At 39.8% G+C, this 18,759-nt stretch overlaps 1 protein-coding gene across 1 annotated transcript in view; it reads right to left on the bottom strand.

The window, feature by feature from the left end:
- The window catches only part of oxct1a (3-oxoacid CoA transferase 1a), a 47,328-nt gene that overhangs the window by 15,937 nt on the left and 12,632 nt on the right, over window positions 1-18,759 (bottom strand). The window contains exons 8-13 of the mRNA XM_074670041.1: window positions 8,566-8,673; window positions 8,065-8,179; window positions 7,504-7,598; window positions 6,798-6,846; window positions 4,492-4,564; window positions 3,252-3,327 (exon numbers count right to left, since the gene is read on the bottom strand). Coding sequence (XP_074526142.1) covers window positions 3,252-3,327; window positions 4,492-4,564; window positions 6,798-6,846; window positions 7,504-7,598; window positions 8,065-8,179; window positions 8,566-8,673 — 516 coding nt within the window. The remainder of the gene's footprint in view (window positions 1-3,251; window positions 3,328-4,491; window positions 4,565-6,797; window positions 6,847-7,503; window positions 7,599-8,064; window positions 8,180-8,565; window positions 8,674-18,759) is intronic.

Genomic DNA, 18,759 nt, shown 5'->3' with positions numbered 1-18,759 from the left:
TACTCCCTTTCAGCAGACTGTCTGCTACAATTTGGTGTTAGTTGCAGATTTGTATGATAATTTGTTGCCAGACAGTGTTGAAAATTATGATAGCCCAGTACATTTTTCATATTCCAGATGTTAGTATCCAGAATATTGCCAGGATCTAGATCATACTTTTACATCTGTCAGAAATTATTGTGACCTTGTCTTGTATTGTTTTTCAAAGTAGTCCGACCATATATCGTGGAGTTATACACACATATGGTGAAAACAGCCCTATCTCACAATGATAAAGAATCCTGAAGAAGAGACCTGTATCCAGACAGTTTTCGAGTTATGTTATTCACAGACAAACAAACAAACAAACTCTCCCAAAAACATAACCTCCTTGACAGAGGTAATGAATATCTCTGCTTTTTCATTCAACAAGTAATTTTTGTGTTTTTAACATCTGATGTGTTGTTACTTTAAATATGAGTTATATATTTCAGAATTTCTTGAAAGGTTTATGACCCTGTGCGAACAAATGTATGGAGAGGTACATGTGGCAAGAAATATTGGAGCCTGCCTCTCCTGTTAGCAGCTGGGCACAAGCTTGCTTCACGTAGGACAGCTTGGCAAAGCTTCAGCTGCTCAAGGATAAACCAGTGGACTGAATCCTGAATACCAGGCTTTGGACTATTACCCCTTCTCCCAATATTGTTTCCCCAGATTTTCAGGCTGAGTGGAGATGTAAAAGCATTTCAATGCCCTCAACTGGAAAATGTTCCACTGCACTTTGCATATTAAAAGTGTTCAACATCAACATAATCATGCTGAGTATATGGCACCCCCAACACCTACGTACATTTCCAATTTCACGCTTTGTGCCCATCTATAGATAATGAATAATTTTCATTGTCAAAGAATTCAGGAAATGCAATTCTTCTTCATACATCCTTTTAAAATAGGGTGGTGGAGATGGAAGCGTTTGTAGGTGCAGAGGTGTATGAGACTGTGCTGCTGCTGTATAATTGTCCTTCACAAATTGTCCAACACTTGAATGGCCAAATGAGATTAAACTCCCTGCTAATGAATTACAGCTCAGCTGCAGGTCTTCAGTATCCACCAAGCCTGCTTTATCAAACACTGGTTAATTAGCAATCACAAGGACAAGTAAGTAGATCTGGAAAGGTAAAGAGAAAATTAATCAGAGATTAGCATCGTGTACAGTATTCCTTTACATAATGCTGCCTTCAAATACACATACTGTAAATATTATCTTTGAACAACAATGCTGAATTCCAATATCTACAACTCTGTTCTTACAGCCACTAGGCTGCTTACAAGGGAGAAGCATCCAAGAAATGGTGCACTATGTTAAGTTAAATATTTCAACATATCTTGAAAGGTTCATGACACTGCATAGAGAAATATAAGAAGAGGAAAGAAACATTAGAGCCTGCCTCTCCTGCAAACAGCTGGGTACAAGCTTGCTTCATGTACGACAGCTTGATAAAGCTCCAGCAGCTCAAGGATAAAACTGGGAACTGAATGCTCTCCAGTCAAGCAGAAAACAGCCGTGTGCCAGGAGGCATGCTGGTCGAGCTCTCTCTTATCCAAGGCAGCCTTTAATGGGTTCTTGACCTTAGTAATCACAGAGGAGGGCTGTGGCATCTGTGTTTTAAGATCTATTGACCTGATGAAACAATGAGCAATATCATTGGGCTCACACAAACAACCCCATCTCCTCTGTCACTTGACCAGCATTTACTAATGCTTTTGAGCAAGACCCAAGGCTAAATCTTGGTACATTTACAAAAGCATCTTCTGTTCCAAGGTATGTTAACCAACATGTAGAAAAAAATGTCAAGAGATAAAAACTATGCCTGTCGAAGACAAACTATGCTGCACATGGAGAGACCAAAAAAAATTAAAAATAAACAAAAAGCAATTCAAATGTTTTCAAATTCTAATTTAAAAAGGGAAATTAACAGAATCTCATCAAAGACAAATCACTCATTACAAAAAGCATTCAAGTATACAGAGTAAGAATTACAAAAAAGTTACCTGACAAACAAAAACTTCATCTGCAACTTTTTTTAATCACCTAAACACCTTGGGGTCTTTTACTGATAAGTACAAATGATGTTTGGATCCTTGAAAACATTGAAAGATTGCTCATTTTTGGCAAAAAGAAAAACATTGACAGAGAAAAGACTCATTAAGTGAATTATGCATCCCTCATGAAGTGTGTGAGTGTTTAGAGCTGTCCTCAGTTATCATCATTAGGTATGTGGGCTTTAAGACAGCAAATTACACACTAATGGTGTTTTTGACTCACCAAAGGCCTTACTTTGGGACTTAACCTAAGGTCATTTCAAATGTTGAAGTATTAAGAGAAGTTTGTGCAAAAAACTAAGTTGTAAACAACGCTTTAATGGTTATAACAGCTGATTTTCTGCTTTTCTTTTAAATCCACATTATTTGGCAAAGGAGGGAGTTTCATATTACTTAATGGTGCTTCTTGTTCTAGGAAACCTGTGATGTCATGATAGTGCGCCCCATTCCTCATTTGATTACCACCCCAGACTAAGGCCCACGAAATCCTTAATCTGATGATATAAAATATTTTCTACTATTTTATAGGGCTGCACGATTATCGCAATCGCAATCGCAATATCAGCACATGCAATTCAGATTTTTCTCCATGATAACCAAGCAAGTCTGTAGACTCATCATGACACAACTTTTTTTATTAAATCGCAAGCACAATCGCAATCGCAATATTGTCCACCTAATCGCAAATCACACCTTTTCCCCAAATCATGCAGCACTACTATTTTACCCATACTGTTGATTCTTTAAGTGACAATACATTTATGAAATTTGCTATAACTTATAAAGTAGCATCTGGTCAGCATGTTCAAATATGTGGTTTCTTTGTATATATCTTTAAGCAAACAATAGTCATCAACTAAAATAACAACGCATGTTTGGTTTTGAAAATGTAACTATTATGCATTCTCATCCTTGTTTACCCCGATTCATCAATTAATCGTAAATATTATAATCACAGTAATCAATTACTAAAATAGTCGTTAGTTGCAGCCCTACAAACGCACTACTCTTAACACTACTTCAGTCAATGAGGACTCAGATGTACAGACTTAGAGGAGTGAATTGGGATTAGGCCGATGTATTGAGGTGGACAGCAGATGGGGAGCAGGGGGCAAGGATTTTGAGAAAGGAAAAAAGATGTGATGTATGCAGCAAAAGCCAAAACTTACTGGAATCATCCAGTTGGCTAGGTCTCCATGTTTTGACACCTGCATAGCTCCCAGCATTGTCAGGTTGACGTGACCTCTGCAGAGAATGACACGACAGAAGAAGACAGCTGTCAGCTTCAGAATCAGTAACACTTATGAACTCAGCAGTCCACTCAAAAAGAAGAAAACTCTTTGATTTTCATCATTTTTTCAAACTCCCGTCCTTCCTTTCTGTTTTTGTTAAAGTGGGCTGATTGGGGGGCCTGGTCTCTCTGTCCATACTCATTTGAAATATCAGCACAAAAAACTGAAGGAAATTTTAATTGGCAAGATATTACTTTTTAACTTACCTATGTGTGACTCCGTGTCCACATAGAGAAGTTACCTTCTGTTTCAACATAATTTTAAAAGTGAGAAATCCAACAATGCTTCTGAGCAATAAATCATTCATTCGAATGCTTGCTGTTGTAGAAAATTAAACTAGGATTCAAGGCACAGCTGTGTAGAGTAAAACTGAGAGTCTTGATTTGTTTCTCTGCTGTTAACAAGTGGGCTACACACAAACACAAAGACTGCAAAGTGATAAAGTTTGTGATGAAAGAAGAAAATGTAATTCTTGTCTCAGAAGTAACTGGTTACATGGCTCACAATCCACCATATGTTGTGTTATTCTTTCAACTCTAGACTTTTAACAGCACACACACACACACACACACACACACACACACACACACACACACACGCACACAGACACACACACACACACACAAACACACACACACACACACACACACTGGCATAACCAGCGCGGTTCCGTATGGTCCCTGCCAGTGACTGGACAGAGCTATTTATGCGCACTATTGGATTTCCACTGGGTGGACAAACAAAACTGATGCAGCGGGGAGTGCGGGCGGACAATCTTAGACAGCTGGCAAATCAATAAGAGGCAGGGACCTTGGGAATATCGGCATGGCTGTTGTCTTGTTCTACTGGTGACAGTGGCTATTTGTTAATATCCACTGTTACAAATCATGATTGTGTCCTGAACCAGTGCTGCTCAGCTGCTACCGCTGGCTTGTGGTGTTGTGTTATTCTGTCTTTTGGATAAGCCCCACTAAGAAGTTTATAGACAGGAAGTTTATAGACTTGTGATGTTAAAAGAAAACAACATTTGAAAGTATTAATAAACTTTGTCAGATTAAATCCATAAATGTCAGGCATAACTATCCTATTATTAAAAGCTTTTGTGCGAGGACCTCACCCTCTGATCATGGCGAATGACTCATCACTCGAGAAATAGGCGGCCCCTGGGAGCACAGTGACGGTCTCCTTCCCTGAGGAAAAAAGGGTTGAATTAGATTTCTGGCAAAATAAAACACTTTCAGTTATTTATTAGAAAAGTTAACTTTGATACAAACACACTACATTAGATACTGCTTACATAAAAGGATAATAAAAATAGACAGTTAGAAAAGCATTAAATCAAATCTGAAAAAATGAGCAATGGGTTACTGAAAAGGAATGTGCATCCATTTCTCCCCACTTGAACAAGACCCATGTGCATAGTATTCTGTCAGCGCCACAGTTTTGCTCCATCTGGCGCCTGTTCATTTGGGTATTTTTCCACAGGTTTTGTGCTTCTATCATTGATGGCATGCTATTTCACTTTTTTCATGTTATAACATATTCGATATTTTGTTTCCTTTTGTTGTCTTGATACATTCAGACAAAATTAACATCAATGAGTTTTGTTGAGATCAGCATGGATCATTTAGAATTGGCCTTTTTGTAGCTGTTAATGATATATCATCAATATTCTTTCAATAGGATCAGATACCTGGTCAGAGGTCTGTGCTTGATGTTTGATTTTGAATCCAATCAGATTGGTTATGCTGTTAGTGTGCCCAACTAGCTACCCAGGTCAATCTAATCTGTTTATCCTGATTAAAAAAAAACTCTGTACATATCGTTAAAGGGGACATATCATGTTTGTTTCTTCTTTTCACTATGCCAGACTAGGATGCCTGTAAAGCATTTCTGCCCTCAGTACAAGTCATTTAGTTCCTTCATTGCCCCACAATAGCGTTCTCAATATCCTCATTTTAGGCCATTCTGAAGATCTCGTTGAAACGCTCCGTTTCGAGAATGACCTCCAGTAACCTCGCAACGTCACAGCCCTTTGTGCTCTGATTGGTCAGTTCTATCAGAGGGGCGGAGGGGGTAGAGCTAGGGGCGGCTTTTGCAGCATGGCGGTATTTACAAAATTGCCACATTGAATGGGGCAGACCGAGCGAGTTTGCTGTTTGCCAAAACTTCACCGTAAGGCATTGATAGCACTAATAAAATGGCAGAGTGTAGGATACGTCCTTTTGTATTGGACCCCAAGTCAGACCCGGACGGTTCTGCAGCTCAGGAGGAAGAAAATCCACCTCGACACAGATCATCTCAGGACGCTTCAGTGTGGTGAGTCAAACTGGTACTGTAACATGTATAGTTTATATGTGGAAATATAGGCAGACTTCACGAATAAACTATTTCTATAACAGGGCTCCATCCTGCTCTTTCACTTTTCTCTGTCTGTTTTATCCATCATGCCGAAAGTGTCGCCTAAAGATCGCCTCTACCGTCAGTTTGTCACTATGTTATTACCGCAGCATTATTGTGGTCCAGGTTCACAGTGCATGTCAGAACAAGCATGCAAATATCACAGTCTCACAAGTATTACAACGTCTGCTAAAACTACAGTGTTTTAACTGCCAATTCACCACGCAAAGCCGAGCTGCTCAGCAGAGCAGAGTCCCTGCATCCAGCACTCAGTCAAGTTAGCCAGAGCTAGTAGGGAGCTGTATTTATGTGTGCCTTAACTGACATCACAGAGGAGGAGCTGCTTTTTCAGATTACTCCAATTTCTACTCCAAGAAAGGATCCTCGTGTCGTCATGAGGGTCAAATCTCGAAGCCAAATGTCAATGACCTATTTTCAGAAGCATCAAATCTCATTCTAGGATATCAGAAAAAATACAATATCTCATTTTTTGAAAATTCTGGGGGTGAAAGGTCTTGTTTTCAAATTTATTATATCATATGTAAGTATTAAATCACGGATCAGCATATGTCCCCTTAAACAGAGCCGTGAGACACAGCTGTGAGTTTCAGCAGCACCCTCTGTGGAAACATTGGCTACAACTGATGGAGATCAACTATGCAGCATGCACACTTCCTGTGGAAATTGGATGTATGAGTTTGAGGTGATATCATTGTCATGGTCAACAGGTGGGTAAACATCAGGTTATGACGCATTGTGATTCTAACAGATTTACTCAAGTCTTTGTGCACAAGGAGGTAGTTAAAAAACGATGCTTGTTGTCTTTCTAGCACTGTACTGTTAAGACAAAAGACAAATATATACAGTATGTTAAACTGCTTGGTCTCTGGTGTACATTATGGTACTGTAACTCATGTTTTAACTAATAAGCTGTTCTTTCATCCTTGAATAAGAAAGCTAAATGTTTCCCCAGCTTTTCACAACAGTGCATCATTGTGAGATCTTGATTAGGGTAACACTTACCAGCATTAATCAAGTCTGCATCAACAGCATCTTCGGTGGGGTACGGGCCCTGTAGATGGAGATAAACAAGAATTTGCACACAGCTGTGCAGTCACACATACACCCACATATGTCAATCAGCCTGACCAGCCATGATCTTTCATGGGAGGGACAGACACAATCACATTTTTCTGATTAGATGAGACATTGATTTTCTCTGTGTTCAACAAAGGGGGCAATCCTGTCAGACAGACGGGAGGAGAGAGGAGAGCAGAGGAGAGGGGAGGAGGGATGAGCCTCTTTAAAACTGACAGTAGTAATTAAAAGAAACTTTGACAAATAAAGCATTGGCAAAGGCGCCTACATTCTCCTGTCAACACAAGTGATCGGGCAGTCATCCCAAAGCAACAGCAGCAGCAGTCTTTGTTGAAGTCTCAGCCAGCAAATAAAGATTGTGTGAGAGAAATGGATGGGAAAGTGTCAAACTGTCACTATTTGTTACATAACAAACCCAGCACATTTCAAATGAAGGCCCTGACTAGAAATGATACCACTCAAATGAGCCACTATTTATCTTGCTTCATGTGCAGAGGACGGTGAAGTTTAAAAGCATTTACTGCTGCTTTAAAACAGCATGTTCAGAAAATATGCTGCTCGTTAGCTTGTTTGGTTAAAGTTCAAAGCTCTGGAGGCTGAGGGGAAAGAAAGGTTTCTGTAGGCGTCTCACCAGTCCCAAAATTCCATTTTCACTTTGAAGGTGTACAGTGATGTCTGGTTTTATGAAGTTGCTGGCCAGCATGGGGATACCGATACCGAGGTTGGCTGACAGGTTCTTTGTTAAAGAAGGTCACGACTACATGTGCAACTATGCAATGACACACAAGGACAAAAGAGAGAAAGAAAAATACCCCAAATTATGTTTAAAGCTGCTGTACCAGACTTACACAAGCCCTCATTTCTAACCACCTTGTTGACTCATCATAACAATCATGTTATGTAAATAAGCTAAAAAAAACAAAAACAAAACTGTCATCTGGACAAAGAACAATTGCACAGAATTTTAAGTCTTAACATTTCAAAGACAACAAATTTGTCATGCTGAATCATACATATGTGTCACAGATCAGCCTTAAAAAACCAAATGCAAATGTTAAAGCAAAACTATGTGAATACAAAATATGTCTATTAACATAGTGTGTGTATGATCCACTGATGCAAAAAGCAACAATAAAGAAACCAAGCAAAGATACAGCTTCTTTTTTTCACCTGGCTCCTGTAAAAAGGATACCATACATGCCATCCTCAAACTCCAAAGCAGCCCTGCGAATGATCCTTTCCCGAATGATGTCTGACTCCTTCTTTGGTTTTGGGTTCTCTGCTTGGCTTTTCTTTACCGTGCGTTTCTGGAACAAACAGAGATATATATAAGATACAGGGAGAAAGCATCTTTTTAGGCTATTTCCGGCTGCCTACAAGGATACGCACTTGTATGTGTGTTTCTGAAAAATGATCCAAAGGTTAAGCCAGGCCACGACGGCTTAGTCAGAAAAGGTTTACTCTCTATTGTTACAGGATTAATCTTTTTGTTCAATTAATTGAAGCAGCTGTTCAAAGAGGCACAGCTTATAATGCATTGACATAATCATATCATCCAGAAAATATGGAGAGAATCAACGCAACATTTTGACCAAGTCGACTTCATGTCATGAAATAATCAAGACCATACAGAGAAAACTTGTTCTGCCTGTCACTTCATTGCTTTCACTCAAGGAAAGGCCTTGTTTGGTACCTCAATCCTTTTCTCGTATCCGGCTCCTTTGACGACCCTGTGGACGTAGATGCTGGGTATATGGATGTCCTCTTCAGCAAAGGTCCCAATGTCCACCACTTCTTCCACCTACACAAAGACACAGAGAGATAAGGATAAATATATCCTGACCTTTTAGATTAGAGCTCAGATAAGGAAATGTTGCACTGATGAAACTGAGCTACCAAGAAATAACCTCTGCCCAGCCAGCTATGAAATTTAACAGATTGGCTGATAAAGACCAACGCTGTTTTTTTTTTTTGCTGTTCTGTAGATGTATCTTTAGACATGGTTTTTAGACATAAAAAAGAAAAATTCATTCTCATTTCAAGAAAAACAGTTCACTGTTTAAATCCTGTCTGATTTTACATCCTACAAACAGCAATAATAGTGAAGCACAAGTGGTCCCACAGTTTCAAAATTCCACTGCCATGTCCTTCCTGGCAAAGTGCGGGTAAATATTTGTGGAGGTGTTGCGATATTTTATGTTTCGCCACCCAGTGCAGCTTTGGCTGTCTGTGTAGCCAAAGCCAGCTTGGCTAACCCAAAGCAGTGGAGGATCATCTCACACAGCAAGCCCAGGGTACACAGCTTGATCCTGGGATCAAAGGCGGATGAGACAAAAAGAGGTGCATGGAGGATACATTTTTGGCACTGACAGGAGCTGTGGTCAAACCGGAGCACAAAGGTCAGACAAGGCGACACTTTCAGCTCCCCCCGTGTAGAGAGCAATGTTTAGCTACTTATTTTTATTCTTTGGTCATTTCCACAAGGACTCTTTTACCAGGTTTGCATTACAGCTCAGCACCGGCACAGGATCTCAGGAGGGCTGCAAGAAGGTGTTCTCTAAATAAACCCTCATTTAACTTTAATAACTCAAATTTTCCTGCAAACTCAGAAAGGTGCATGGTCTCAAAGCCATATCTAACTGTATATCAATGATTCATACAAAAATGCACCATCCTTGGTTGAAACAGTATTGAAAGTGTGCACATAAGGAGGTTATTCCTGTCTAACTAACAGGACACAGATGGAAATTGCTATTGATTTAAGCACAGCCTGGTCAAACATGCCTGGGATAAAGATCCCAGAATGAACACACCTGCTCCCCCGTCTTTAAGGAGCTGGGAAAATCTGCTCCACAGATGCCCCTGCTTCTCGCTCTTCACCATGAGTGGTCTCTGGTAAATCTCAAAGTCCTTTTTAGTGAGTTCTAGCTCCTAAAATTCACAAGTCTGTTACATATTTACATTAGGCTTTGGTTCCTGACATGTTAAGTCAAAATCAACCAAGTTTTAAAGGCATCGGCAGTGAGCTTTCTTCCTAGGGCTGGTTTTACTTTCTCAAACAGAGGAAATCCGAGAAGGATGAGGTGCAGTCTCTTTCTTCCTGAAGACTTTTGAAAAGGCACAAAATTAAAAAGGAAAAGGATCAAGCACACCAGTTATCATCATATCGCTGTGGACTTAACAGGGACTTAACCATGACAACATAATCCTTGCCTTTTAGGCGTTTCTGTGCTTCACCCCTGTGTGGCTCAGAGTGTAACCTATTTATTCCATTTACATGAGGGGCAAGCAGCCGTTCACAGCAAATTGAATTGAATCTCTCCTTATCTTCACTTCCTCCCTCAGCACTCCGCGCTGACTGAGAGGAGTCAATGGCTAAGAGTGGATCCCATCTTGGTGTTGTCATGGATACGCAGGCTTTGGTCTGCAGAAAGCAGGGGCCACTCAGGACTGTAAAGTGATTTTAGACTCTTTTTCTGGTTCTCTTGCAGTCTGGTTCTGGTAAATCTCTGATGCTCCGCAGCAAAAATGAGGCCATGCGCGATGCGACTTGTAGCGGGAGAGATTTGATACAGCAGTCCCACACACCCACCCACAGCTTTCTTTGGGGGCTGGATGTGTCTTTTGTGAGAGTGATGATTTCCATAGATATCTTCATCAAGGAAGATGAGGCTCATCACATTACGAAACACTAACAGTAATGAAATACAGAAGACTAGGAGGCAAGGGAGTCACTGAAAATATGGAATGTGGCATGAAATCCAAGACTTCAAGTGACTGAATCCAATTAACAATATCAATCTGTAATTCTGCCTCTTTGCCCCCAAGATGGGTTCCTGTGAATCTGTTTATGCATCTCACACACTCACACGCAAACAAACCCAACATTCAATTTTCAATTACCCTTCCAAAGCTAAGTAACACAACAACAATATGCTCATGCAATTTAGATGTGCCATGCACATAAAAAGCCTCCGTTCCTTTCATCTGGGAGGTGTGTCCTGGCTGGCAGGGACGCTCAAATGCAGTTCAGACAGGAGGTTCAACAGACAGAGACGAATCAAGCATTAAAATAAAATGATAAAACACACACACACACACAAATGAGCAGGTGTGTGGAGTCCGCAAACGGGAACACACTACGGCACAAACATTGATATTCCTGTATCTGTAGAATGATTTTCACATCAATGAAAGCTGAGCAAGGCATGAAGTGAGCTGGCAGGAGGACAGAGGGAATCAAAGTGGCCCCAGGGGACACACAGAGCGCTTCTTTTCGAGGGTTTGTGCTTTTTTTTTAAGGCTGTGAGCTTTGTCAAATCGTGTTAATCTCAAATTGATTAGATACGAGCTGCGCATTCATGGAATAAACCACTGTTGATGATGTTCCATACAGTGTTTTCTGTGTCATCACAGAAAAAGTGCTTGTTTTCATCTGTTTGCCAACCAAAATAAAAACACAGTGGTAAACTTGGAGGTTGGGTACAATATAACAAAACAATACTGATAAGTAAACAAAATTTAGACGCCAAGAGAACTTTTTAGTACCAAGCATTTAATACAGATACTAATTCAAACAAGCTGCACACATATGCTACAATCCTCTGTTAGCACAGATGATTATGTGTTTGTGTGTTCAGATTAAATTCATCCCATATTTCTGTAATTTCAAACAGTGTTAGAGAGAAAACAGTTGGTGGATTATTTTAGGCTAATTAAACTTTTTTTTTTTTACGGGCAAGAAACTGTCTATTTACATGTGGACGAGTGTCCCTGTGTTATTTTACTTTTCTAGGATCCCAGATATGTGCAGTACATGTAAATGTTCTAGTTTCAGAAAGATCAACATGGTCTTATCCATGCGCTTAAAGACCTGAACTTTCTACCTCAGGTATCCAAGTAGACCCTGGATTACTATGACATGTTGAGGGACAGTGTCCATTAATAACATTGTTTGCATTGGTAGTGCATACTTTATGTACAAAAAACAATGCAGTTAAGTATTTCTGCTTTGTCATTTACAGCACTCTCTCAAGTGAAAATGGTTTAACTTTTAGAACACCTTAGTGCTCTTCAATGTCACCTCTTCCTGAGCAAAAACAGAAGGTGAGATTTTGAACACTGAATAGTTTTCAGGTTGGCATTCTCATTCTTTTTACATACTCTTTGTAAAAACTCTTTGAATTAAAGTAAACATGGAGTATACACAGCAAATGCTGCAGTCAATACCAAGAGGATAGGGATCACTGCAAAATAACTTTTCAGCCCTAGAAATGGTGAGAGCCAGTGAAAGGCTTTCTGTGGTGTCAGTCAGAAAAAAAAAGTTAACAGACAGGCCTGAACAAGAATAGGAACAAAGCATTGTACACAATGACTTCATGAAAGATGACATAGACATAATCTGATTTTCTATAAATTTCTTGTGCCCAAATCAACAATCTGTAAATAAAGATTCAGTCTTGGTGTAGGGAAAGAACTATATGTAAAACTGCTTCATTGATAGTATTTCTAAAGCAAGTTTATGCAGTTTGAATACAAGTGGAAATTTGGCCTGTGGTGAGAGGATCTCAAAGGAAAAATCTGTGTTAGTTACTGTGATTTTTAGAGGACATTGGATCAAAGGGCTAACATGTGCACTAAAGCAACATCACTTGTCAAACCACAGACTGCATTTAGCCGCTGTTTAAACATTTATAGAAATGTATTGAACTGAAATTCACATCAATAGAATCTCTCAATGAGGAACCATGAATTTTAGGCATTGATTTTCAGCTTTAAATCAGGTTGGTGCAACACTCTGACACACAGAGACAGGGTGTTCATACTTTAGCACCTAATACTATTATTGTGAAGCCACCCAGTTTATAATCCATCACGTCTGCATTGTGTTGCATGTGCATGTTTGTGTGTGTACTGATATGGAACAGTCAGGAGAAAGAGACTGTGTGTGGCTATGGGCGACAGAGCATGAGGATGACAGTGACACCACACTCTCATTACCCTGTGTATTTATAGCCTCTATCTTCCTCCCTGTGTGTTTGTGTGTGTGTGTGTGTGTGTGTGTGTGAATGTGGGCACTTGGCCATGGTCTGCCGCCACTTTCGGGGCTCAGCCCCAGCTTTAGCCTCTAACCCAGCATACACACAACACAGGCAATCTGTTTCCTCTCAGTGGAAGCCTGCCTTGCCTATGACAGCCTTTCCTGGATCCAGAAATGAGAGACAGCTAGCCGATGCAAAACCCTGACAGCATTACAGAGACTAAAAATACACTTTCCAAATGACACATGCAGCACATGGACAGCTCTACTCTAAGCATAATGTTTACATTTCACAGACCACAGAAGCTGCAATGCAGTGCTTCAGATTTAGAAGATTGGCAGTTTTCATGGACCTATGAACTTGTGGTCAGAGCACATAACAGGCAAATTTGCCGTTTCAAACATTCAGTGTGTGCATATGTTCAGCAAACCTGTCCTAGCTCCAATAATCTCCCATATTTATATTCTGTCACCTTTTCTGTCTCTCTGTTCAACCACTTCTCCAGTGACCCACAGCTGATTATAAAACCTTAGCTCTGCAGGCTGTCTCGAGCAGATTAGTCATCAGTAAATGTCAGCACTACACATAAATTGAAGTCTATTTCAGATCTCTCGTACTCTAACACAAGGCAAAGTGGGGCAATATTTGCTTCAGACTGAACATGACTGAAAAAGCACACTGTGGCAAAAAATGTTTGCATTAAGGAAGTTTATATGATATAAATTCAAGCATTGTCAGCCATCAAAGATACAATGGTTTGGCGCTGAGAGTAGTTCTGCCAATGTAGCAACATACTGTTAACATGTTTACACCCTTTAACTGCAGTCTCTGTAATTCTGTGTGTGGCCATGTCAAATCTGTCATGCTGAGTTTCAAAATTTCATGCTTGGATAAATGAATTCTAACAAGATTTGATAAAATCATGGGGAGATAAATCCTCTTGAAGGCTTCTTCAGGATGGGAAAGTCCAACATTTTATCGATATTTCCTTCTCAAACCTTATTGCTAGGCTCCCCAGATATGCAGTTGTTCATGGACTCACCTTGTTAAGTGCTTCTTTCAAGGCTACTACAAGTGTATTTTATAACCAAGGCAGCTCATTCAGGAAGGGTTTTATGTGACTGAACTTGATGTGCAGTCTCACTGCAAAAGAATTTCCAATCATTCATAACAGAGGACAGTGGTGATGCCATCTGTGTGACTATGATGCAACTTCTTTTCAAACTTGCATAAAAACAACTTTACTCATATACTGAGGGGCGACAGGCTTTAAACGCTTATATAACAATCTGTCATTGCATATCAAAGAAATCACTAAAGTTTCAGAGCACCCAGCTTGGCAATTACCGCCACTTGTCCTGAGGCCAAAGCTAAAGAAGTGAACCATGCTGGGGGGAACTTTTGCTTTGTTACTGCTGTCACATGCTTTGGTGCATCAAAAATTGGGACTCAGTGGTTAAATCAAAACGGTCTGTTCTTAAAATAGCAAAAGATCTTTACGAGAATTGTCAAAATGGCTTGTATGAGGGACAGGCCTAAAAGACCAAGGTATGCTCTCTAGGTGAGCCTTAAAGAAACAGCAGCTAAAAACACTTTAGGCAGTGGCTGACATAAGTGTTTTCTATAAAACCAGACACAGATTTTTGGGGGTCTGTAAATCATGTGAAACTACTGCAGAGTTACCAGAATAACAGTATTAAGCCCTGAAAAATGTAAAATACCCCCTCTTTAAAGTATAGCCCTGCTTCAAGAGGCTCATAACCAGAATAACCTTGACAACATGTTATCATCAGCAACACTCCTTTCACATAGCTTGCATTCAGGCAGAAACATCTGGGGTAATCGGAAAATGCAGGGCTCCTCTGAGGCAGTGATCAAATTTGACTTGGCATATAAATCAACTGGCTCTGCAGAGCGAGCAAAGAAAAGATAATATAGACTTGTCCTTCCACCCATCGTTATGGGCTCTATCTTCAATGAGATGGACAAGCTAGTGCTGCTAACCCAGCACCAGAGGGAATGCAGGTAGAGACACATCATGCTATTCACAGATACATGGGTAACAGAGCTAACACCGGACACAAACACCACATTGGAAGGATTTCACTTTCTGAAGGCGGACAGAACAAAAGAGAGCATGAATAAACAGACTGATGAAGAAAGCCAGCTCTGTCCTGGACTGTCCAGTGGACCCTGTGGAGGTGGTGGCTGATAGGAGAATGATGGCCAAGCTGTTGTCACTGATGGACAACATGACCCCCAGCCCAGAGGAGTTTTTACTTTTATGTTATTAATTTGATCACATTTACTAATTTACTACTTGTAATAGTCCTGTATATATTCTTTCTAGGTTACACTTATATTATTCTATTTTATATGTTTGTATTGAAATGATTGCACAAGGCACTTTCTTTTTTTGCTGCTGCTATTCTGTAAATTTACCCAATGTGGGATGAAGGATTATTTTATTTTATCTTAAATCTGCATCCATGATATCTTTTAGGATGCATGTCCAAAGTGATATTAATTACACCACATGTGACACTTATGTCACTGCTTATGTTCAGTGTAAGACTTCTTAATTCATGCAGAACCAGATGCAGCCTAAACTGCAATTGTTGCTGTCTTATCCCCTGTTGTACCATTCCACTATATTTCATGAAGACCTAACCTGTCATTGTGTTTACAACGCTAATGACAAACTGCACTGAAACATTTCCCACATGGTTGAGGTCTATTTAGACATTTAGATAATTATTGCACATCTTATGCACTGAATAGCTTATTCATAAACCTCTTTAGGCTGGGGAAATGGTGTGGAAAATGAGGAGAGTTATCATTATTTGCCAACAGTAGCTTGACAAATGGAGTTAGTCAGGGGCAAAAGTCATGATTGTGGCAGAAAATCTCAACAAGGCATGACAAGTGCTGTCAATTATAAAAAATCTGGGCAAGAGAAAATAAAACCCTTAGCATAGAACTGACAAGACATTAGTGCCATGGAAAAGTGTTATTTCTACACTACTCCTTGACCGAATGCTAATTTTCATAGTTTAACCTTCAACCTTAAGAGGTGCACATTTCTGGCTTGATTGTCATTTTCTAGATGTGTGGGTTTTTATTTCCTCTTTCGATTTTAACACCGCAGTCAACAAAAGGCTGAAGCTGAATCCCTTCAGGACAGAGGTCACTTGTACATCCAATTAGGCCCACAGCCTTTTCAAAAGAACAAATCACACTCACATATACACATGCATTCATTCAATTTATGCATGCATGACTGGATGGTTCTGTGCACACAAACACCCACTCATCCACACAGCTCAGTCACAGTGACAGGATACAGTTGAGTCATTTACTGTGACTGATGGTCGAACAACAGCAGAGCCCGCTGCTTTGATTCAGTCTCTGGTGCATTGTTTCCCACAATGCACTGGGGCCTTTCACTGTACCTGCGATAAGGGAATAACTGGACCAGCTGGATACTGTGCAACATTCAACAATTGAATAGCAGGATTTGGTTGCCTGGCAACCATGGCAGGAGCTGGCAATGATCTGGTAATTCTCAAAGTGCTTTGTGCTATCTGGTTCTCCGACACGCTTCCTGCCTTTAGCAGTTCAAATCCCGTTTGAAGAGAAGATATACTGTACGCACAAAAGAAGAACAGGACTACAATGTAAGTGATCACTGACCTGAGGCGATGAAGCAGTAGACAGCTTTCCTCAAAGTTTAATCTCTTAACTAATGGAGAGACGGGCTAAGTATGATGGAATATAAATGAGAAGACAAAGCGATAATGCATTCACCCAGTGTGGGGAATCTGGTGTCTTGTGTGTGAAAGAGCTGGATAGTGAGTCCAGGGTTACTCATACACTTCTGGGACATTCGTTGAATTTGCTTCCCAGAATTTCCATCAATGTGCGACAGAAGTCAAGTCCCTGGGTTACATATCTTCACATCTGTTAGCCCCTGAAGACTGAAATGGATTTCACAAACTCACTCAGTGAACCAAAGGGGAAGCAGTTGCATTAAAATCAGACTGAAAGAGAAGTTTTCTGTCATGACCGACTTCTGAGGATGGCAAAAGTTAAAATGAACGTGAACTAAAGGATTAAAATGGAATAATGTAAAAATATAATGTAATGTTTAGAGGTAACTCATACAACCACTGGAGAGAAGTAGGTTGGCAAACTAAGTTTTATTCAAGAGGCCATTGAGCACTTGTTCTTGCAGTGTGTCAAAGAGAAGCCCGCCATTACTTGTGACAATTGTTTTGACACTTCATTGTTTTCACGGGTTAATAAATTATCACCCTGCAATGAACTGATTCATACTGGTTTTTTAAAGCAGATTTAAGTGTTTCCCTGACTCTTAGGGGGACAAACACAGCGCTGAGCTGCCAAGCTGAGCACTAAGTGAAATATATCACTTGAAAAAAACCCAGACCCCATCTGTTGCCTAACCCGTGCACCAAGACTGCAGGGTCAATATTGACAGCACATCAGTAGATTTATGACAGAGCACGCACTGACTCCAAAAGATACATTTATTTTCAGAGAGAGGGGGTAATTGCTCCAGAATCAGAGATAAAAGGCTTTTAATGGCTATTGTAATAGAGGCCTATCACTTGATTGTCACCAGTAAGTAGGCTTGTCATAGATAATGTTCATTTGTAACCTGCACTGCCATAAAAAGCACCGTATAAAAGGGGCCATAAAAAAGTGGTGGACAGGATCTGACAAATTGCCTGATAAGACTGAAAAAGCACAATGTTCAGTCAACTTGAACGAGGTCATGGGTACTCAAACACATACAATAAAAGTGATTCACAAACTACATTTTTTAAATTTCAGACATAAAAGTTTGAGTTTCAAAGTCTAAAAGGTTTTGGCTAAAATTTTCTGCAAGCAAATGAGAGGTTTTTTTTATTCTTACAAAGTGTGAGGGCGACATTTTGAAATGTACTTAATGCAAATTTAGCAATTTCAAACCCTGTCTGACATGATTTGTGAGGCAGAGACACAATTTGCGCTGAATCTCCTGACAGTTTGAAGCATTACTCTGAGATGTGGATGACTTGTGACTACCCATTTTCAGAACATGACATCAAAATAGAGCAAAATGCAAAATCTTTTCAGGCTGCAGTAAAATCAATGCTGTTGCTTGAAACAGTCTGTTTTCTTTTTTTTTGTGGAAAGGAAGGAAAAAGAACATAAAGTTATGTTTGAAGGACTAAACAACATGGATACACAGAAGCAAAATTGGTGTTCCTGGCCAAAACAAGATGATTGGTGTCAGGTAGCAGAATGCATTTTGATTTAAATTAATTGATTTGGATGCAAAATTTAATTCTTTCAATGAACAGGCTTTTTATAATACATTTCTCCAGGCTGAATATAATAGTTTAGGATAATTAAAAAGGCTCTCTTTACTCGGGTCTTGTTTTAAAAATAAGCCAGATATTGTTTTTGAAACCTTGTGAGTTTGCAGAAGCTGTTTGTGTACTCATTTTAACTCAAGTATGACAGGTGGATGCTGGTGGATGCTGATATTACGGGATCTAACACTTGCTTTCAACACACTTTCCCTTGTTCCCCTCTTCACTATTAATTCCTGCCACTTTTAACTGAAAGTAGAAATACCCCACCCAAAAAAATAAAGTATACACCTGAGACTTAAAAAAAAAAATCTGTTTTCTCAACTGTCCAAATTAAGCCTTGGTCTCTTAATCAGATTCCTATTGTTTCACCCTCTCTACGCTCCAAAAATCACTCTGGGCAGAACATGCTGCACAGAAATGTTGAAGCAGATAGGTGTTTATAAAATCTAACAAATGACGCACATG

This window comes from Halichoeres trimaculatus, unplaced genomic scaffold, assembly GCF_033239565.1.
Source record: "Halichoeres trimaculatus isolate MK-OKI-2021-1 unplaced genomic scaffold, fHalTri1.1 fHalTri1_scaffold_5, whole genome shotgun sequence".
NCBI lineage: Eukaryota > Metazoa > Chordata > Actinopteri > Labriformes > Labridae > Halichoeres > Halichoeres trimaculatus.
The sequence above is the reverse complement of the archived record's forward strand: the minus strand, read 5'-3'. Positions and strand labels throughout refer to the sequence as shown.